Source organism: Leuresthes tenuis, unplaced genomic scaffold, assembly GCF_036924035.1.
Source record: "Leuresthes tenuis unplaced genomic scaffold, fLeuTen1.0.hap1 SCAF_12, whole genome shotgun sequence".
Taxonomy (NCBI): domain Eukaryota; kingdom Metazoa; phylum Chordata; class Actinopteri; order Atheriniformes; family Atherinopsidae; genus Leuresthes; species Leuresthes tenuis.
In genome coordinates this window covers 20,554,691-20,578,032 of record NW_027325366.1, presented here as the reverse complement: position 1 = coordinate 20,578,032, position 23,342 = coordinate 20,554,691, and the positions used below count along the sequence as shown (strand labels likewise).

The 23,342-nt window shown below is 41.4% G+C and overlaps 1 protein-coding gene across 4 annotated transcripts; it reads right to left on the bottom strand.

Annotated features, from left to right (window-relative positions):
- Positions 1-976: 976 nt before the first annotated feature.
- Positions 977-23,322, bottom strand: adam23b (ADAM metallopeptidase domain 23b). Of its 4 annotated transcripts, none has more exons than XM_072397013.1 (26): positions 23,088-23,322; positions 22,284-22,501; positions 21,899-21,975; positions 18,756-18,819; positions 17,796-17,878; positions 17,596-17,659; positions 16,424-16,496; positions 15,816-15,883; positions 15,578-15,643; positions 13,768-13,836; positions 13,173-13,339; positions 12,132-12,216; positions 11,959-12,046; positions 10,848-10,899; positions 10,126-10,225; positions 9,971-10,042; positions 9,794-9,880; positions 9,625-9,705; positions 9,453-9,503; positions 9,278-9,341; positions 9,052-9,157; positions 7,886-8,005; positions 7,595-7,763; positions 6,231-6,342; positions 5,671-5,761; positions 977-2,804 (listed from the first exon to the last, which is right to left on the bottom strand). In XM_072397013.1, exons 1-26 carry the CDS (start codon positions 23,161-23,163, stop codon positions 2,759-2,761), a joined length of 2,349 nt encoding a protein of 782 aa, XP_072253114.1. In that variant the 5' UTR covers positions 23,164-23,322; the 3' UTR covers positions 977-2,758. The 4 variants fall into 4 exon arrangements, with proteins under 4 accessions (XP_072253114.1, XP_072253113.1, XP_072253116.1 ...); XM_072397012.1 differs by lacking the exon at positions 5,671-5,761 and adding an exon at positions 4,743-4,833; XM_072397014.1 differs by lacking the exon at positions 977-2,804 and adding an exon at positions 4,743-4,833.
- Positions 23,323-23,342: the final 20 nt, after the last annotated feature.

Sequence of the window (23,342 nt, the reverse complement as noted above, 5' to 3'; positions counted from 1 at the left end):
ACACACACATACACTGAGAAGCCCACGTCCGCAACCAGCCCCAGGGAACTCTCCTCATCCCCACAAGGTGTAGCGCAGCGGGTACACCTGGGGCCAGCAGCACTCCAGTGATGCAGCCACCCCAAAACCCAAAACCACTAGACCAACTCCTCCTCCAGGAGAAGGAATGGAGGAGGATGCGGCAGAATCCACACACCATAGACAATCTCAAAAATCTCTGTGCATCTGTAGGTGACAGAGAAGATAAGAAAAATACTTATAGTAATGTATAAGTAACTTATAGCAACATAGTAACGAGCAGAAATAGCTATTGCTGTTGTTGCTGTAAGAATTTGTACCTCATGTTACCTGACTCACCTTCGCACTTGAGGCTTTGTATTTTTCAGTTATGCACGGTTTTATTTAGAGTGGGCCATTAACAATGCAGCAGCTGAGTTTTCACCACTTTTAAATAACCCTTATCTTCACATGTATTGTACGTTCTTTCTGTTTCATTATTTTTAAAATTTCATCCGTCGCAAGAATTTTGTTTAAGACGTGAACTGACTCTTGTCAGTGTCATGCTTGAAATGTGTCAGCATCATGTGGTTAAGATGGAAAATGTCAAATGGAAATGGAAAAACTATGTGCTCTTTCTGAGTTGACATCATGGTATCAACGTGTGACAAGCTGTGTATGTAGCTATTCAGTGTGTGCTCATGCGTATTTTGCCTGTCTATTTAAGACCACTTAGTATTCTAAAAGAATACGACACTGTTACTCAGTCTAAAGTAACATTCAAACTTGGCCCTTCTCTCACTATAACAGGGAGCCGTCCCAAAGCTTTTGGCATTAACTGAGGAACCAGCTCTTTAAACAGATGTAAACTGTTGCAATGCGCAAAAAATATATAAACATATATGTAATAAGTGAAGTCTTCCCTTGAGAAAGAGTATGAACTTACTCACACACAAAAAAAGATACAAATGCTCAGATAAAATTTGTCAAATTTGTTTATTAATGGATCCAACTGTACATGATGCAGTGATAGAGGGACACTAGACGATGAGTAACATGGAGGATTACAGTGATGCCAGTGCTATGGCAGCACCTGGAGCACACCAACCATCAGCTGGATTGGAAATGGTGGTCCTGCACAAGGAAACTGGTCAGGCCTCGATATGTACAGGCACCATACAGTGTGTTTGTGTGTGTGCATGTGTGTGATTAAAAATATCAGACTGGATGAAAAACACACAAAAATGATTTTCAGTTCCACAAATGTAAAAGGGTGCTCTCTTGCTTTTTCATTGGAAATACTCACTCTGTCCTTTTCTTATTCTTTTTATTCACATGTCCGTCCTCAGTTTGAAGCGAAATGGAAGGAGACGTGGGAGTAGCCAAATACAAAAGATCAGCGGATCGGCAGAAGTTTTTGTAATTCCTTGTCTACATTGATATCGCTATTACCCATACTTTTGTGCAATATCTCTCTTTGCATAGTAAATAAAAGTTAAATGTTTTTGTTGTTGACATGCACCTATCTTCTTTTTTTTTTTAGCATATTGTTCTTGCAGATTTTGGGGACTCCCATATAGAATTATAAGCCCACTATAGTGATTGCATGCAGCGTTACCAGAAGAGCTGAACTTGACTCCTACGGAGAGTTTATGAGAGCAAAAGGCTAAGCCAGTATAGTGGGTGTTGATGAGGACTGTTAAGAGAGACCTGGCTGGACAGGTGAGCGCCTGCATGGACAGACTTCATGCCCTCAGCAGTATGAGAGGCATTGCGAGCTGCAGACAGAGGGGGAAAGTGCTCTGTGTGCAACAACATCCATATGTTTGGGTGATTGGTTCTTTGGCTTTTGAGTCACCACTGGAGATACTTCAGGGGGCGATCTTGTCAGATGTGGTCCCAGTCTGGATCCCTGTGGAACTGACATGCTTCTCCTTGACACCACAGCTGCTCTGCTGTAAATCTAACTGGATCAAATCGTTTTGGCCCCAAATCTTAGTTGCAGCTTTTGTTCAGTAGCTGTGCCAAAAACACCCGCTATACAACATGCCAAGATAGAGAACGAGCACTCGATGTCCTGTGAAATAAGCCGTCGATTCCAAACCTGAACTCCTTATTTATATACAGTTATGTATGTGCGTGTGTGGGTGCGCGTGTATGTGTGTGTGTGTGCATTCACCATGTGGTCTGCACTGTCCTGACGAGTCCTCACATGCAGCACCTCAACATGAACAATTGGAGCTTAAACTGGATTTCCACCGGGTTTGGTTTTTAAAGAGGCTTTCTCCTGCACTGTATAATTCCCTTTTTTTTTTTCTTTTTTTTTTTTTGTCTTTGTATGTTTTTTGCAGTATATTCATAGCTTTGGTAGCCATGCCGAACCCTATAGAGAGGGCTCTTCATGCCAAGGGGGCCAGCAAGCAGCACACTTTGTGTGGATAATCATGCCAGGTGAGAAGATGGTGTGGATTCCGCCTGAACGCCTGTGCACTGGCACTAGAGGATGGAAGAGGAGCTCTGTCACTCGAGGTCAGGGTGAAGGGGTGGGAGCAGGGAGGGATAGGGGGTTACATGGGTGAGGTGGAGTTGAAAAGGCTGCATTTATTATGTCACTACGATGGAATTTGTTAAAATGTCCACTATGTCTTTTTCAAGTAAATCTAATGCCAAAGATCAGCAGCAATAAGTGCAGTCCAGTTGTCAGGTAGCCAACTAAAGAAGCCTTGGAGGAGTCCGTCTGCAATTATCATCTCTCTTCGAGTTAAATGGCCGAGGCATTGGGGTCGTATCGCCGCTTCTTCACATTTCTTATGAGGAGAAGAGAAAAAAACAAGTCAGTATCTCTTATGACCCTGTCTGTAACACAGCTAGTGCAACCTGGACAAGCAACCGCACTCATCTCCAGTTTAGAGTGGTGACCTCATGAGAAAACACTGTAAATTGCTCTTTAGGTTATTGTTCTATCCAAAAGTGCCAAATGAAAATGTTCCTCGTGTGAACTTTCTGACAAGTGAGGTGAGGAAAGGCTGGTCCATGTTGGCCAGTTCAGCCTTGACTGAAATGGGGCAATCAGAGGTATTTATTGACACAAACCTTTAAGTCTCAATTTATGATGATATAGAATTTGCTTTTGACATCATTGTAAGAACATACTGAAGCCTGGAAGCAAGAAATCATATTCATTTTCAATCCACTTGACATTTTTATATTTCCCCCAAACGTCATGATTTGTAACACATTGTAACCAGTGGATAGTTGTGATCCCTGTAAAAATCTTTATTTTGTTCTGCAGTAACATAGTTTATAACAGTTTGTGACTATAAATACCCTCTTATTGCCTTCTTGCAGTCAAGCTCTGATTGGCTGGGGCGTGCAACAAGAGCTTACACAGTGAAGTGTAGGAGACTCATTACCAGTTTTGATGGGAAAGACATTATTCCACTTAAAACAACCATCTAGGAGGAAAGAGCTAACATAAAATATACTCTACAGGGGAGGGAAAGAAGAGACAATCACATGAACAACAACAGCAGCGGCAGCAGCCACAATAACTACTACCAACAGTGGGACAACAACAAGTACGACAACAGGAGTGATGCATAACCTCCCCGTACTGTGGCTTGTTGTGGGGCTTCTATCACTCTGTCATGCACCTTTTCCAATAGTAGGCCAGTTGAAGGTGGCACTATTGCTGTGCGTGGGTCATGCAGTGCAGTGCGCCGTGTCTGTACCAGGTCTGTGAAGCAGGCAGCAATGGCAGCTGGTGTGGGCGGGTCCGAGAGTTCTGCTCTGCTCTAGGGCGGAGCCTGGCCATCCGGGTGGGTGTGGCCAGCCATGGCACAAAGGCTGCAGGCAACAAAAAGGTCCTGGCTTCTCTCTGTGTGTCTCTCTGCTGTCGCTATCACCACTCCATTTAAAGGCTCAGCCTCAAACAGTAACGGATTGAGAGAAAGATCATGGAAGTGATGAGAGCACGACAACTCTGGACCAAATCGCTGTGGGTTTGGCTCAGCCTTTGTGCAATGAACTGACCTCCTCCAAATCAACAAGTCAACATGCAGAAATGTTTTGGTTTCCTAAACTGCTGTCTTTTCTTATTTTTGCTCAGTTTTGCTGACAACCATGATGCTTTGCTATCTGGCATGCTTTGGTGGCTGCAGGATTATATTTCTCATTTAGTGCTTAGTTCTGTTAGATTAAGATAACACCCCTGCTGCTCAAGACAGCAGGTTAATCAGCGGTAGACCGGAACTTAAAGTACACTTGCTTACTTCTCAGAAATCTTGAAAGGTCTATCTTTAGATTTCAGAGGGGAATACGATTTATTCAGGCTAACACAGTAATTTCTTAAACCATTTAAAAAGTAAAAGTTGAAAGTAGTATCCTTTCCCCTCTGCTTTGTAAGAATCTGATTGTTTGCTGAGCATGCATGTCAAGCTTTGAGCTCTGCCCGTCCAATCAGTTTGAGGTTTTGCTACAGATGCACGGACCTCCCCAGTGTCTTTAAAAAACTCCTATTCAAATACATGCTGAACTTCATCCGCATCCTCCTCTATAAAACAACTAGGACTGCATTTCAGTTGAGCATTGCGCTGTTTTCACCAGCGTCTTGGTGCAATATGGTTTTTGTTAGTGTGCTGTCCACCCTGGGGTCCATATTCTGCAGCAGGAGCTCAAACCCTGGTGTCTAGAAGCAGCAGGGATGCTAAAGTTACAGCAGGAGAGGCATGCGGCGTGTTGCTTACTTAAAGCCCCATCCAGTCCCCCCCAGCACTATGGCAGCCACAAGGATGGCTCCGGCGATGGAGCCTATTATTAGATTGGTGGCACTAGGACCTGTAAAGGGTTATGGGGAAAAAGACATGAGTTTCTATACTCACTTACTGTATTACTGACATGTAACTATACAATGACGATTTCACATGGAACAGAAAACATACCATAAGTTTAATATTACAGTAAAATGACCGAATCTGAGAATGCATGCTTTTCAGCCCCTTTTAGTATTTAAAGTGATTTGAATGTTATCAAGCCAACGCTCTGGAAAGATTTACATTTATTTGTTGTCAGCTGAGGTGGTGGTTATCAGTGATAATATCAGTGATTTCTGTTAAGGTTGTGCAGAGAACTAGCACCTGGATTTCCATCACTGAAAAGGCTTTCTTAAACAGAGACTGACAAGTGCTATATGTGTATGTGACCTGCAGGATGAGCAGTACAAAATGTTTTAGGGGTCCCAGTCACCACACAGCCTCCAACTGACGCTCAAGCCAGGTCACTAACTAGACACTTCTCAGGACTGTTTTCATCTAAATGCCCCACATGCCCCAGAAAGGAGAGGATCACAGGAGCAACCACATGACGACTAAGAGTAGGAGAGAGGAAAAGGACGAGAAGAGGGAGAGGGAAGATGAAGAAAGAGGCTTGTAGTAATGGGGAACAACAGGAAGTGGCAGGAGAAGAGGAGGAGGAAAAGGGAAGGGGAAATCCATCAATCAACCACACGACACCGAAAACAACCAATCACATGACAATTATATGGTCATCAACAACACACAAGAAAACACAAAGCCACCGGGACGCACACACGGGCTCAGGCCGGCTCACGAGACCGCCCGCACACTGAGGCACCACTATGAGAGGGAGAGCTGTGAAAGGGTTAAAGATGCTTACTCTATTCCCCACCCTGTGCCTCCAAAAATCACCCCCAGGGCCAGAATGGTCCCTGCTACTGCCCCTATCAGCCTGTTAGTGGCCACGCTCACTGTGCAGAAGGAAAAGGAGCATTATTACCACCCTGTCAAAAACAAATAGCAGGCTTCTGCTTCAGAGTCATGGATGAAGTAACAAGGTTCCCTCCTATGGCGCTTCCCACCCCCTAAAGCACCTCCCATTCCCACTGTGGTCAAAGTACCAGTGTACAGCTGAACTGTGTGTTCATTTCATTCACAGAATTAGAGCAAACAACTCTAGCACTGTTTTTTTCTATTCTACATAAACCTCCTCTTTACACTGGAAGTCTTTACGACCCTTGTACACCTGTGAAACCCTGTCTCAGGAATCAGAACTGACTCACATGTAGCAGTGAGACTCCGAATGCAATCATATTATTGTACATTAACATTATACAATAAATGTTCGATCAGTCTTGACTAAATTAAAAAAAGGGCATGTCAGGTTGTGTGTAATTCATTTTTTTAGACTGGCAGCTGCTTGAAGCGGTAGAAACCGACCCTTGGGTTCTTCATCCGGTGTGATATCAGGCTCTTTCGGCGGGTCAGGCATGCTGCAGTCTGTCCCTGCCCAGGTGGAGTCACAGGTGCATGTGGCTTCATTGTTGCACACCTGTACGGATCAGATGGAAATAAATGAGGTAATAAATGAGGGGAAAAGCAAAACTGCTGACAAATCTGGTTTATTTTGGGGAGCTCAAAAGGGACCATTCCCAGCAGACATTTCCAAGATCACATTTTTTTTGTTGCCATTTTCAGACAGGCAAGCCTGTTTCTTACAGCGTAAGGAGGACTTAGTTGGGTAAGTAGAAGACGATGAAACATAACACGATTAAATCTAATATTCTTCATGGAAAACATGTTGTCATTGCAGGGAAAGTGTAGATTGAGTTGAAGAGAATAATAATGAAAAAATCCCAAAAAGAGAAATTATTTAATTTCCTTGATACTAACAAATATACTGATATACTGATATGAAAGATATTAATAATGATCCAAGTCAACTAGGAGTTCCCACGTATGGACTGTATGCCAAATTACCACATTAACAAATTGTGACCAACATTATCAGCATTTAAGTTGGCTTCACAGACATTACCTAAAAATGGATTGATCTTCGCCCGATAATATGCTTGCTGGACCGATAAATGAACCGAAGTGATGAATCTAACTACTGCTGTTATTGTCTGGTCAGCTCTTTTTTTCTGTGTCATTCACATTCTTTCTGTCTCTCCATGACATACGTATATATATGTAGATATTGTCTTTTTGTAACCTGCCGCGAGTGAATCTTTGATCCTATGGAATGTTTTTGTATATTATGTGTTTTTATTTATTTACTTAGTATTACCATATATTTTATCCATCCATCTATTTTCTATACTTCTGCTTCCGGTCACTGGGCAAGAGGCGGAGTACACCCTGGACAGGTCGCCAGTCCATCACAGGGCCACACAGAGACAAACGAGACAAACAACCACACACACGCTCCTACTCACGCCTAGGGACAATTTAGAGACACCAATTAACCTAACATGCATGTTTTTGGACAGTGGGAAGAAGCCGGGGGACCTGGAGAGAAATGACAAATAATATATATAATTTCCCTTTGGGATAGGTAAACATTTATTTTGATTTTTGTGTGTAAATGTTATGTACATCACTTTGGTCACCTATCGGTATGTTAAATGTGCTTCGTACACTAATTTGAATAGAGTTGAAATTTTTTATTTTTTTTTAATTACTCTTGCTTTTCTCTGAATGCTGCTGTAACTGATGAATTTCCCCAAGAGGATAAATTAAGCTGTATCGTACCTTAAAAACAAAGGATTTATATGACAACCATCAGTGACACCAGGACTCACCCCATGGGCAGAGCACACCTGTCCATTAGGTCCAATGGGGCAGGTGCTCATGTTGAGTGACTGGATGGGCAGACACTTGTGGTCAAGGCACATCATTGACGGCCCACAGAGAGTCCCATCCTCTACGTAGCCTAAATCGGTGTCATCATCCAAAAGGACGTGGGCACCGCTGAGAGAGTAAGATGAGGACAGAGGAGGTGGGGAATCAAATCACATATGAAAATGGAACAACAACACGAGTATTGAAAAATCTGTGAGAATGAGGTGCTCCAATAAAGAAAACGTGTTTACGTGCACTGTATCACGTTGCCTTGGTGATTGAAGGAGGTGGGAGTAACATCTCCTTTCATCATTCCGATGCGTGGGATCCGACCCACGTTGGTACACAAAAGATAGCCACAGAAAACATCACTGCAAAAGGCGAGCAAAGAAATGCCCCTTTTTAATCTGATGTACACTTAGTTCCTTCAGACTCATTCATGTCCAGCCACGCACATAAAGGACAGAAAAGTCTTAGGGAGCTTTTGTTTGTTTGTCCCTTCCCTCTTTCCACTTGTTCAATCCAAGTGGAGGGAAGAACACTTGAGATAACTGCTGATGGGTTTAGTTTGAATTATCTTCAACAGTTTTTTTTACATTATATTTCTCTGATTTGTCATGATAAAGTTTATTCTGTACACATAATAACTTTCTTTGGCAATGATGCTTGATCAGAGAGATTGTATCCTTCATGTGATTTTACTTAAGATACACTTGTGTTTTTAAGAACATTGCACATATTATTTTGTCATGTAAGCATTTAGCAGAAAAAAAAAACTTTTGTGGGATGTGAGGATTCTCAAAACAACCCCTGTACTGATCTGACTCTATGACATGATGATTGCTTTAATGTAATCTGTAAAAAAATGTCATCTCCTTTCACAGGTGGGACATGTTCCATTTGTTTCCCTTAGTGGAAAAGCTTATATTGCCTTAAAACAAGGTAGAAAAATTGATTGTTATACAGATATGTAACATATGACCAGTTTGTACCAGTAGCCAATTACTGTTGAGCTGCAGCTGAACTGTCTATAAAACTTACTGAAAACATGGTAATTTCATACTCAAAATTGATATTTTTGCAGGAACTGAAAAGTGTATATGAAGTGCATACAGTAGAATGGATCAGGATGTTGGGTGGTTGTAAAAATAACTAGGAACCTTATCCCAGGTCAAGAGGCCACTGTAATCTCTTTAAACACACTCTAATGTGCAGACAGGTTAATACAAAAGACCTGTTCTTCTAACAGAAAGATGCCAAAGGAAGCTGTTTAATGTACTGTTCAACCAATGAGACTACATATGTACACACTGGTCATTTAAACACTAACTTCTAATAAATAACTTTCATTCTAATATTTATAGAAGAAATGAACAAGTTACTGTAATATCCTGCAATATCTTCATTTGAAACTCACTGTTTGCTACACTGGACCCATCTCTCTCCATCCTTTCCGCAGTTGCCCTTTTCTGTTCCTTCTGTGTTCAGCTTCTCGTAGCAGAACTTCTCTGAGCCTCCAGCCTCTGAAACAATCAGAGATCCGGGTGACAAAAGTCTCTTTTTTTAGCCCCTTTTAACAGATTTTGACACTTTGACACTCTACAAACATAAACCAAAGTGAATCAAAGGTGTGATAGTCTTACTTGACCCCCAGATGTATTTACACTGGTTCTCTCTGGTCTTACATTCTCCATTGTAGCAGCGGCCCTTCAGTAGAAAAACAAAATTAATTTACATGCTAAGTCTGCTGTTGTTTAAACCACTTTTCTGCTGCATGACTGCTCCTGTTTGGACCAAACAAAAGTCTTTGTTTCGTACCTGGTTTACCTGACAATAGTAACCATCTTGTTTATGCAGGTTGGGAGGGCACTGCAAAGTCACAAAGAGAGCACACCTTCTTAACAATCCTCTTTAACATTTCAAAATACGAGAACTGAACTACTGTATCAAAAGCAAAAATAAGCAAATTAAGAGTGCAAAGTAAGAACACCTGTCCAGAGTCTCCAGTGCAGGTCTCTGAGATGTCACAGTCGTTCACAGCATAGCGGCAGCTGTAACCTCGTGGGTAGAACTGGCAAAAAAAAGGAGAGGTGAACAGTGTTAAACGGTTTCAGTGATTAAAAACCACGTTTTACTGTACTTTAACATCAAACTCATACCAGACATGTGTTATTGCAGCATGGCCCATCACTGCAGTGTGCTCCATTGGCGAGTGAACACTTCTTGCAACATTCCTTGTAGCAGTCCTACAAAATAAAGGAAAACATTTCACTGCATTTGAACAAACAAGACAACAACAAACAAGATGTTACATACAGAAATATAGAGAAACTTACTGTTCTCAATCCGCAGTCACACTCCTCTCCCATTTCCACAAACCCATTCCCACAATGTGCTACTTCAAACAGCTGCCAAGAGAAAACCACACAGTGTAAAGGCAAACATGTGTTGTTTATAACAGCTGTGAGGTGTGGATATGTGGGCATCCAACCTTTTTTGGCCTGTTAAACAGACACGACCCTCCGCCCTTCAAAAGGAACTCCTTGTAGTCTGAGATGCTGCATTTCGAGAATTTCTGTGGGTGCTGGACTCTGAAGAGGCAGAGAAGAGAGAGAATTTCACAGTCCAACCAGAGAGGATGGAGCCCTGATTCTATATAATGGGAATAGCTGCAATTCTATTAAGAGTTTTTAGTCCTCATTCTTTCTAATGAGGATTAGTTCATTGTTGTTTTTCAGTCAAAGTAAAAATACATTTTAAACTTTTGCTCATTAAAAGTCTTCTAAACAACAAGGGAAAATTACAAGAAAAAGATCAAAGCAAGGACCAATTTACATTCAGGTCCAATTATTCTAACTTATCAGCAACTCATCAGGGACCCCGCGAGCATTTGGAGTCATTACTGGCTGAACTGCAGCCCATTTTCCTTTAAGCAAAATAAACACATAATATCTTATTTTTGCCACTGAGGACCTGTTCATCGTTACGTTCCTCAGATGTAACAGAAATTCAGAAAACAAGAAACTTGACATTGGACAGGGATTCAGACTTAACTAAGAACAAAAAACAAAGACTGTAATTGAACATCATCCTCACATTTCCAGGGAGGTGATTACTACATTACTGAGTGCACATGGACAAGGATCTGTTATTGAGTCTGCTATCCCTCACTTTGCCTGTGCGTGTACGTTGGTGTGTGTTTGTGTGGTTTACCCAGTGTCCTCCATTATGCAGCCTGTCCATAGGTTAGCACAACCGCATTCCTCTGCAAGAATAGAGAGCAGAACAACCATTCATTATCAAGAGAAGCAGATAAGCCTGATATCTAAAGCACCATGCTGAAAAACAAAGGATTCCTTCACCCCATTTCCCACTCTCAAACTCGCCCTAATCCAGTTTTGGGACCAGATTTTCTGATGGTTAGCATGCTGGACCACTTTGGACAACTTTTTCCAAGAAAATCAGCGCATCTGTTTATCTGTTTCTCCTGGCAGTAGGCTTGTAAAGAGATAGTTTTCTCCAATTAGAAAAATAAAAACATCTCTTCACCAACTTACAGTTAAGTAAATATGGCGGTGTAATTCTATGCAACCAAAAAATATTTAAGACCATAAGAACCTGAAGTGCCACCAATGAGGACAAGCAAAAGGCATGCTCTAAAGCCAGTGATTGGTTTGTCCATTTGAGGCTACTGTAGAAATATGGTAGTGGAGCATGACAGAATATCTATAAGAGAACCTATACTGTCTGTAGTTATAAATTCCCTCTAAGTAGAAACACTTATAACGAGAAAAAATAACTTAAACACAAGGCATATTTACATACTTACATTTAGATGCCTAACTATGCCTAACATTTTGGTTTAGATGAGTACAACAGTTTCACTATGCTCGTGTATACTGTTAGTGAATGTTAACTGCACAATATAACAACCAAAGAACAATGACTTGGCCTGGCTTTCTATCAGCCACGCTTTTAATAGGCAGATCTGTGCCACCAGGTAAATAACCTTATGGGAACATGAAGGCTAAACGTGTAGCACAAAGGAAAAGTAACACCCTTTTGTGTTTCTCAGTAGCAATTAATAGGTTTCTAAAGGTTGGTGAAAACTCTGCCAACAGAAAAGTAGCTTCCAATGAAGGAAGTGAAAGAAGATGAAGCAGGAGAGTGATTGAATATTAGCTAAAAGGAGAGTGAACCTCAGACAGGCAAATGGTAAATTGTGTCTTGCCATGCCATGGAACCTGTGAGATTGACCATAACCAGCCGGTCATTCCTACCTCACTTACTCTAGTGGTGAGTTAACAAAATGTATCATGTATACTTCTCTTGGATGCCGGGTCCCACTGGATGCCCAGGTTCTGCGCCAAGCTCTGGGATACAGACACTACCATGGACCAGGCGGTGCCATACTATGGGCACAAGAGACACCAGAGATTATCGAGCTGCAGTGATACATGCACAGAGCGACACTGGATGTTTGACAGTAAATCTGACCTCATTGACCCCCACTCCACGGTTCACAGAGCACATGCCTCCAAAGTACGCAGTGCTGCTTCTGCGATAGTGGAAGGTCACATTTCTATGGAATGAGGACAAAGAGGAGGACATGGACAACACATGAATGGTTAAAAACAACACAAAAGAAAGTTGACCCTCTTCCAATTCTTAGGTTTTATTGATCAGGACATAGTCAATAAGTTATATCATTCGCAAAGTCTTACAATTAGTAAAATACAACCTCAAATGACTAGCAACACTTATCATAACAACACGTCCTGTCATCATTTGCTGTATTTCACAAAAACTAAGTCAAAATACGGAAGCAATGTGTGAAAAACTACAGTAAGTGCACCCCATGGTTTAGTGTATGTAGCATCACGTTTAGCAGCAATAACTTGAGGTAACTGTTTCCTATATGATGTTTTCAGCCTCTCACATGTGTGTATGTGTGTCTGCACAGCTCCCTAAAGGCCTGTTCACAGCATTTCAATCACGTTGAGGTCTATACTTTGACTGAACCATTGCAACACCTTGATTATTTTCTTTTTGAGTCCTTGTATATTTGTGTTCGGGAGAATCGCTCTGGTACTTGACCCAGTGTCAGCCAAGCTTTAGCTATCAGAGAGATTTGACTCCAGAATACTTTGGTGTGCAAAGGAGTTCAGGGTTGACTAAATGAGTGCAAGATGCTCAGGTCCTGTGGCTGCCAAACAAGCCCAAAGTTTGTCCAAGCGTTGATATGCTGTGTTTGGTTTTGTGCATCATGGTCTACATTACAGACCCCATTCTATGTCAGGGTTTCTGCTGACAATCCTTTCGGCAGAAACAAGCTATATTACTTCAACTTTTTTCTAATTGCTCTGTTATGCTGTTACTCGCTAACAGAGGTTTGGAGAGTCAGAGATGTAACTTGTGGGTTGTTTGTAGTTAATTAACTTCTTGGCGCTATATTAACACAGACCTGAAATGCTCCAGATCAGGAAACAACCCAAACTTAAACAGGAACTTCCCTAAACAGTAATGGAAAGAACTTACGAAAGGAGCTGTACAGAATCGGTGTGGAGCTTGATGCTTTGCTGCCGGTACTTGGAGAAATCTCGCAGCATTTCCAATGGCTTCACGCTTATAGGGATGTGATCCTTGTCTGTCCAGATCTCCACACCCATGAGCACCACGCGTGTATGCAGCTGCTCTTTGAAGATCTGCCATTGAAAGGTGCAGTGAATGGGAGAAATGAAGAAAGACAGAGAAAAAAAAAACAGCACAGGGAGAGGAAAACAACACCAGGGGTGAGTTTGAATTGAGTTTGTCTGAGGGGGACACACAATGTGATGTATAACACTGGGAGCAGGGAGGAATATGTTGAAGATAAGATGGCTTATGATGCCTGATTAGTTTCTGCTGATTCAAAATGTAGATTTACAGTTGTTTTCCTGACCAAGTGAACCTAGACCTGATCTAAAAGTCAAGCGACACACACATTTACTTTCTTTTTTAATATTATTTGCAGGAGAGGACCTTAATGGCCACCTATAAAAAAAGTTATACCTGTCGGAATATAAATGCTAAATTCGGTTCACATACATAACGAAAAAGCATTTATCAAAGAATAATTAAAAAGCTTACTCACACCATCCACAAGATTCACCACTGACTTGGCAAAATTTCTTGTATGCTGCTTGTTCTTGTGTCGCTTATACTGCAGATAGAAACAAAAAAAAAGGCAAGATGAAGCAGCTGCAGAGTGATTTCATGGTGCACACTCCATGATGCGCAGTGTGCTACATTCAGCGACAATGCTCCCTCTTGTGGGAAAAAAGCAGGGTAGGTCTAAAATATTAATGAGTCAGTGCACAGCATTTCCTGACATTTAATCCTCGTGAACATTTCCTGGCTCAGGTCAATTAGGACCACTGCTTTGTTTCAAGAATGCAAAATGTCACAAATCATGATGAGAGTTATTTATCTCAGCTGCAAATTCCATAGTTCAAATGTTTACAGGCACTTTACAGGCACTTTTAAAGTACCCGGTTGCATTACTTACACTGTTTCACTTGGGTCAAATGTTTCAGGGAGCCTCCAAACAGATTCAGACAACAAATTGTTGGAGTTTTGGCTTATTCCCAGTCTCTATTGTATGGAGGTTTGAGATCTGTAGTGACAGTGAAAAGCCTGCCAACTGGCCAGTCATTTTCAGTATTACTCTCCTTCCCTTCCACATGACACCATTTTCAAAACCTTCAGTAAACTCAGACTTGCAGCCAACAAGCTGACAATGGAGGTTTAGACTAAGAAATGGATGGTGAATCAGGCAGGTCTACTTGTTGTTTTTTTGGGGGGGGACAGGGTCTACCAAAAAGAAAGTTCTCATTAATGCCTTTTTACAATTAGTGTGTGTATATTTATTGTGATAACTGAGCTTTAATTCAGCCCAACTGAACATCGCAACAACGAGATGCTGCCACCAGCACGCTTCATAGTTGTTGTCGTATTTTCCCACCAAACAAAACAAGTGTTGTCGTGGCCCAACGCTGCACTTTGTTGTTTCATCAGACTTGAGGGCATTTCTTCAGGAAGTATGCCCCCTAAGTGCAAGAGCAAGAACAATGTGTACTGTCTTCTTCAGGCGGTTTTCAGAAGCACACCCATTTTTTAAGGTACATTTTGACCCAGCACTGAAACAATAAAAACATCTCCATAAAGATGTCATTTCAGCCCCATGGCATTTCCACTGAGGTCTAAGGTAATGGGCAGATTAGACAAATTAAGTTCACTAAAGTGTGTTGCTCTTGCCGTACTGATCATACAGCAGCCTAAAAAGACGTCAAAACCAGGAAATAAGTATTAACCCCACAACCGAATGTAATACATTCCTCTGGAGTTTTGCTGTTTTTATTTGTGCTTTAGAACTTAACCACTTAACAATCAGAGATTTTTATTGCTCCGATTCAATCTTTTCTTACATCTCCTCATTCACTGTGGAGCTTGTTCGACCACCCCAGCTTGTGGCTTGCGGTGTGTCTCCTCGGCTGATTAAAGGGTGCTTAAAGAATGTCTTAGTTTGAATGTTGTGTTTACAAGAGTAACAACTATTCCTGCAGCACAACTTAGATTTAACAGATTTTAGGAGACATTGCGGACACTAAACCTGAAATGACTGAGATAGAAACATGGAAAACAGATGTTGGCAATATTCAATCAAATCAGACATGTTTAGCACTGCAAGCCCCGCCCAGAAGGTTCTGGGTAATCTCAAAGTACCATTTCTTAATATTATTCTTATTTTTGGGAGAGAAAGTCTCCTACTAGAATTCTTTTTAGTTTACTAGTTTAGATTACTTCAGTCTGATTGTAAATATGTGACTTCAACTTTGATTATTGAGCATCAAACAATAGAAGAAGTCAAAGCTGAAACTGAAACTTTTAGTGAAATCCCATACCATATTGTGGTCGCTGACAATCATGACTTCCATATACTTCATCTCTTCAAATACATTGCGCGGCATCTGCAAAACAAAACAGCGATGACATGGCACCCCTAAGCATCTAATTTGGAGCTGTAGCATCACCACAGCTTTGACTGTGTGTACACAAGCATAAAGGCATCATTGTAAACACGAAGGAGGGTGAGCTAAAGTTGATGCATCATCTCAGAGAAGGGTGAGATCAGAGACTTACTGCTCGCTTTTTCCTGCGCTTCAGCCAAGATAATTCATCCAGCTCTGAGAGGAGCTGCTCCTCCTCAACTGCAAATACACACGAGGCAAGGAAACAGTGACTCTTCAGCACACATATAGAGTATTTACAACTGTGTAAGCTTGTATCATGGGTTAAACCCAACAGTGATGTGTTTTGAACTTGAAATCTTTCCCAGAAATCCCAAAAACGGTTTCTCTTATTTTTGGTAAAAAAAATGGCACAATCCTGTCTCAAAAAAAACTTCAGATGCTGATTAAAATGTTAATGAAGATGTCATTTACATTTTAATGGAAACAGATTGTAGATACATTTCTGATGCTTTATAAAAGTAAAGTATTTGGTCCATTTTACAACATTAATTTGGACACTGCAATCACCATTAAAGTGAATTTCTCATTTGTTTTCACTAACTAAAATGTTAAAGTTTAAAAGCCATTGAAAAAATAGTTCAAACACATGTGTCCTTGAATGCTTTGTGCTGAACATTGACAAGTAAGACAGTGTCAGGGCCTTTAGGTGTGGTGACGGGCAGAGGCGGAGACTGATAGCTTATGTAAGATGATGAGTGACGGTAATGGGAACTTTACCCTTTTCCTCTGAATCATTGTTCCATAGATTCAAGGCTGTTCTTCTTAGCTTGTGAGGCCTTGCAGCTGTATCCTGTAGGAGATAGGCAAGCATATGTGAAAAGACAGGAGAGGAACTCGGACAGGCAGGAGAAGGAAAAGTGTACTGGAAACTGCTAAGTAAGAGCAAACATTCATGCAAAATACAAGAATCAAACTGTGTTCATGAGGTGGAGGCTCCAAACATCAGTCAAATCCATTGTCTTTAGTTCACCGAATGTTTTTTTTTTTTGCTTTAGACTGATGTTACGACCACGCAACCAGTTAACATATAGGCACAAAAATAGGTAAAAATGTAAGGCACAATAATTGTTATTCCAATTCCTATTAGTTGTATGTTTCTTTTTTTAATCATTCATTTATACTTTTGCTTATATCATTGAAATCATTTTTATTAATTATTTTGAGTGGGGTGATAATTCAATATCATGTCCTCGATTAATAGATAGACATTTTGGTCAAGAGGCTTGTTTTATAGCGTATATTTAGAAATGTATGCATCTTAAAAAGAAGCTCCATCAGCAGTTTACTTCAGCACTTGCCTATCAGCACCACTCAAGTGCATTTGACATTACATAACATTGACATAGTATCCATCTCATTTGTTTAATCTCCAGACAAAAGTAAATGGAGTCTAAAAGGTCTGACAGGCTGTCTGCAGTTATTTTTCTATTCAAAGGATAGTGAGGTCTGCTGCTAAGCTAAACTAACTGTTAGTTAAGATTCAATATTCTATATCACTCAATAGAGAGGCATTTATCTAATGCAACAACAGGGTGGAAGGACACCTTGCAGTTCCCTCACATTGTTTGATGCTACGATTAAACTTGTGGTCTTGAGAAATAAATATGTTTCCTTTCAGTGTCATCTGATATTTTCCTGTCTTAATAAATCTGACCTTTTATAAGCTACTAAAAGCTAACAACGTAAGCAATGTCCCAAACCCAGAAAAAGTAAAAATCACACATTTCAATTGTTTTATTCCTTTAAAAACATGAAGAAAAAAATCAGGATATCCTTAACAGTAATCATGAAAACATTAACAGTACAGTTTAACCTTGTGCATGTGTGTCTGAGGTGTCGGGAAATTTCTCCGACATGTTTTGCAGCTCTCTGCAACAGGAACAACTTACAATTGAATGGGTTTGATGTAAGGGCTCAATTAGATACACATGGACTCCATCATCAAACATCCCACTGCCAAGCAGAGAGAGAAGAGAAGAGAGAGAAGCCAGTCGATAGTGAGTCAGTGGGAGAGAAGGAGAACAGATGACTATATCCAGAGATATTCTGAGCACGTCAAGGATTGCACACGACTCTGCGGCTCACTTACTGCAACCCGTTGCAGGTAGATAAGGCCACGTGGGAGTTATCGTTCCCCCTCACCTGGCCGTGGTAGTAACAGTGCTCACCGCCCTGAGGGAAGAGAGTACAGTTCTAATGCAGCAACATGGCACAGCAGCTTTCACCATTACTCCATCAAAGTGTCAGTTCTCTGCTTAACAATCGTGTCTTTGAATTTTCATGTGGTTCTAAGACTGTAAGAGCGTGTCTCACAGATGTCAGTTTGGCTTATTTGCAATGCATTGCTGCAGGGGGAGTCTCAATCTATGCTTGTTAAGATGTGAAGTTAAAACCCTGTGTGGTGGCTCCTGGCACGATTTGAGATTCAGCTGTCAGACCCTGGGTGAGCAAGGGACATCCCCCTCCCTCTATCTTTCTTCCTTTCTGTCGCTTTCTCTCTGTCTCTCACACTTCATCCATCTCAGGCTGCACTGATACTGCAGAGTGCTTTCCCTCCCTCGTCATGTGACCAGAGCTCCAGCAGGAGGCTGCAGGGGAGTGAAACCCTGCTGATTCAGCTACAGTAAGCCCAGCCCAGCTCGATGCCTGAATCAGCAGCAGCAGGGACCAGCTCTCACCCTTTCTTTCTGTCTTCTCCCTCTTTCTGCTCAACAAAATCTATCTATCTATCTATCTATCTATCTATCTATCTATCTATCTATCTATCTATCTATCTATCTATCTATCTATCTATCTATCTATCTATCTATCTATCTATCTATCTATCTATCTATCTATCTATCTATCTATCTATCTATCTATCTATCTATCTATCTATCTATCTATCTATCTATCACAACACTGCAACATCACATGCTCACATCTTTTATTTCACAAACTGTTTTGTTACCCTTAAACGAAGCATATATGTGCCTTGACTTAACTTCAGATAAAAACATCAGGGCCTGACACCAAAATAATACGAAAAAACAACAGTATCCAACATTACCTTTGACAGAACAGGTTTCCCATCTTCGTAGTGGATCTCAACATAATCTGAAGACAGCAAGTCACTGATAAAAGCAGAGATAAAAAACTTAACATAGTCAAGTTGGAGGAGTGTCATGTAGTTGCAATCTAAAAAACACAGTGAGCCTGCCTTCCTGTCTTTTTCTGAGTCACATTTTGTGGTTTGAAACACACAGGGAAAACTGCTTTGTTTGGCATTTGAGCAAGACTCTCATTACCACACTGTGCCAGGATTAGTCTGCGCAAACACTGCCATCTAAAAAGTGCGGTTTAGATGCGAACCGCCCTTAGGAAACCCTGTGATGAATGTCCTCCTAAGGGTGATGATTTAACCGTGCCACACGCTGTGCAAACAACATCAGATTTGGCCAGATGAGCAGTCTCTGTGAAAGATGTAAACAAGCAACACTGAGATAAGATGCAGAAATCTGAGTTACTTGTTAATGTTGCAAAGGGGCCTGCAGTTCTGGCTTTAAGTCTGAAAATCTAAAAACAAATAATCCGAGACAACATCTCAGAACTTCTTCCTTAGATCTGACGAAAAATCCCACCACTGATTGAGAAACAGCCCAAATAACGGGAACAGAAACAAGCAAAACAAGCTAAAAACTGCCAGTGATGGTTCATGTGATAAATGACTATGAGGCATCAGCTTCACCTTGAACACAGCAGTCCTCCTGGCAGCAGCTTCTGCCGTCTGAGTCAGCGTCCCTCACCGTTACACACACTCAATCTGTAAGCTGACTTCAAGAGACTGCGATATCTGCCACAATGGCGCTTTTTCTCTGTGTAACCTTGCAAATCAAAAACACCCTCCTCTTGGTGGACATGGAGCGTTGTCGCAGCGTGACCATTGTGACATTTCTGAGGGATGTTTAGCAGCACGTGAGCAGGAAGTGCACCATTATGAGAGGGGAGTCAAGGCATGAGCAGCATCTCTAAGTGATTCCTGAGTGCGGGGCTATTTTTAGCTTTACAGAAGAAGCAAGGCAAGGAGAGTGGGCCACGCCACAGTGTCTTGGTGCTTGCATGTGTATGGAGGGTTAAAGCCCTTGAACACAAGCCCCTTGAGTTGTGTGTCTGCTTCAATGTCTGTGAGAGCTATGATAGCGTTTTGGGGCAAACAGGGTGGGACTCCTGCCCCGAGGTCCCAACAGGAGACAGAGTGGCACAATGCAGCAGCAGCAGAAGAGGCAGCAAGAATGAGGTGAAGCAGAGAGGGAGGACCAAAAACTGCTGGCAGTTTGTCTGGCACCACATCTGAGGAAGTCTTGTAGCCACACACAAAGCTGACATGCTGTTCATGAAACACAACAATCTGCTCCAAATCTGAATAATAAAATGCTCAAAGGAAAAGTCAGCAGTACTAAAGTATTCCCGCTATACCAACCCTAAATGACAGTTTATAGACAAGATCCACTTCCGCTCATTGCAAGATTGATAAAACTGGCTAAAATCATCTCTTTTCACCAGTGTGCAATTCCAGGTACAGAAAGAGGTGAGCAGATAGAGAAGCACCCACTGGCAGCTTGCAGACCTATCTATATTTAGCTCAGTACTGTCGCAGCTACAACGCTAAGCAGAATTCAAACCCAGGTTCTCACACGAAAAAAAAGGCCTCTCACAGACAACCTACGCACAAACAGCTGGGAATCAAGGTCACGAGCTATTCTGTTGTTATATAATGTGATTCCTGACAATGTGTGGAAAAAAATATGTCGGATGTACTGTGTGGGTTAGTCTCTGGTGATATCTGGGGAACAGGATGAGAAAGTTATCTCCCTGCTATTCCACTACAAACATCATTGTCTTTCTCATACAATGTGTGTACTCCAAACAGGACAAAGCCACACAGATATCACACAGTAAATTTGTTTTAATAAGGCTAGCTGCTCCAGACAACTGTGTTGGCACTTCACGACAAACTACTGCAAAGACAGCAAAGCAACCAAGTGTTTGCTTCATGAGCGTGTCGCAACGATACTTCCACTGTACAACTACAGCTTAAGTCAATTCGAAATTACATTATTTTACAACAGAAACCAGCTTTAAATCCAATTTAAGAATCTAAAAGCCAGTCAGCATTTTTAACTCTTTGTATTCAGCCATCATACATGTAGACAAGCTACTCTATGCAGGGAGTGAATCAATATCCTTGAGTGGCTGGAATGGGACTCTGATGGCAGACCACAGAATGATTGTTTCTCTGCTCGTTTTAATGCCTATTAAGACGTCTCTGTCTGCAGTCTGGCACCTGAGCAAAAACTGCTCGTAGCACTTTGAAACCAGCATGCTGACCAATTGAATTACAGTTAGCCTGATTGCATTATCTTCAGCTAATGCTGCATTGATAACTAACCTGATATATGACACATACCATTTACAAACAACAGTCAGCAAATTATGTTTTCATCATTATCATTTTTCCTTTAGCCGTTAAACAAATAGAGCTGCACCGAAACCTTCATTTTTGGTCTTTGTGACGCTCGAGGCAAGCTTCACAACACTTGCACTTTGTTCCGTGTCAATTATCTTATTCATTAGCATTTTAGTATCTTCTATTTGAATCTTGAACTGACTTTCAGATTTTAAATTCCTGTCAGTGATCGTTTCTTTCAACTTGAGGCAATACACTGTTTAATTTTATTCTAGTTGATCTTTTCCGCCATCGTGAATTTTCTAAAATCGGTCGACACTAAAATCAGCAAAACATTCCAATCATAGCCTTTATATAATCTATTTCCTCACTGCAGCCAACTTGTCCATGCTTGGTATGATCAATCAAAAATGTTGGTTTATTTTCCACCTGAAATTTCCTCCTTAAATTAGGTTATTGTGACTCTTTGGCATTTGTTAACTTTGTCTTCACCACCTTTGCAGAACAGATTAACAAAAACAAGCTCTTGTACAAAATAGTAGCTTCCGACAGTTTTTCATAACCCATTTCAAAGACTGGTCTGATTGAAAGTAAATGCATACTGTGGCCACTTTTAATAATGATTACGACACACAGTAGACGAATAACCAACAAGAATTCCTCTCTTGAAGACCAAAGACGCAGAGATTTAGCAGTAAAATTGATTCCTTTTGCTACTGCGGTTAAATTAGATGGGGAGGACTTACTTGTTCAGCGTTAGATCCAGAACAAATCTGGAGCCAAATGCCTCTAATTGGAAACTGGCTTGAGCCAGGTGGACTGTCTGTAGAGGAAAAGAAAAAAATAGGATTGCAGCAGTGTTTACAGAGGAAAAATCTTCAAGAGTCTTGCATTCACCCCAGACACATTGTAATGTAGACAGAAATCCCTCAGAATCACTCCTGTTAGTAGTGAAACGTATACAACATGTCTTTTAAAGTGCTGCGTGCCTGCCTTGTCTCACACTGTGAAGTAATCTGATGATAAAATCTTTTAAGAAAAATTTGAATTAACTTACAACTTCAAAGCCTTGTTAACTTTTAATATCCCACAGTCAACATCAAGCTTCATCTCAGCTCAACGTGAGCTTACCTGGCCCTCTGTGGCTTGGTGCTTGGTCCAGGTGTTCAGGTCATGGTAGGTGCTCTCCGAGTCCTCGTTTAGGTAGTAGATCAACCGCGAGGGGTAGGCGATCGCATGCTCTACTGCATGGTGGGTTGTGTTGTCTGTGGCAGGTGCTGCAGTTGCCTGTTGCTTCAGCAGTGCTGGCACTGCATCCCTCTCAACCTTGTCCTCTACTCCTTGAGTAACTGCAAGGGAAAGTCCGCCACACAGACATGAGAAACCTGACTTGTCCATGCAAAGAGCTGTCATCCTGTGTTTCTAAAGCCTACTGAAGGAAAGTGACTAAAGCTTTATAGGACATTTTTCATGGCAAAACTCAGCTTCATCGGTTCCATGCAGCAGCAGACTGACAGCTACACATGACATTTAAGGTGATTCAGAACACAAAATATAAATGGCTCAATTGCACTAAAGGCTTTATTTGATATGATTATGGCCAAATTAAAAGTCCAGCCAACTGTTAATTTTACCGTGGCAGTCACACATAATAAAAATCACTATTTTCTATGAGCTGAACAAAATATGCTGAGCTGCTGTAATGTGCCTTCATGCACCATCACGTTGGAGACGCCGCATATTAAACAGAATAATTCCCTGTGATATTTGGAGATAAACGCGAACAGACGAGCTCGCAGAGCACCATCAGACACAATTTTACCCAAAACACAGAAACAGAAAGGCGTATCCAGTAACATGAAAGAGACCCATAACAATAAGCACATTTTTTAAAAAATGAAATAAAAAAAGCCAGCAGGCTATTGCAATACGTACCGGATGAAGCTAGTGATGGATGAAGCCCAAGCGAAAGGACGCTGACGAGCAAAGTGGCCAGAAATATCAAACGCATGATTCATATTTGATTACTAAAATATCTCAATATCAACACAACAACGCAGTTAATAGCTCGCGGCCCATCGTGGCGGGGGAGGTGCCGTGCTGGGGGGGAGTGGGGGTCTTTCTTCACGGATCCATCCAGGAGACACCGGGCTCTGATGCTGCAGTAGTGGCTGAGAAGCAGGAGGAGGA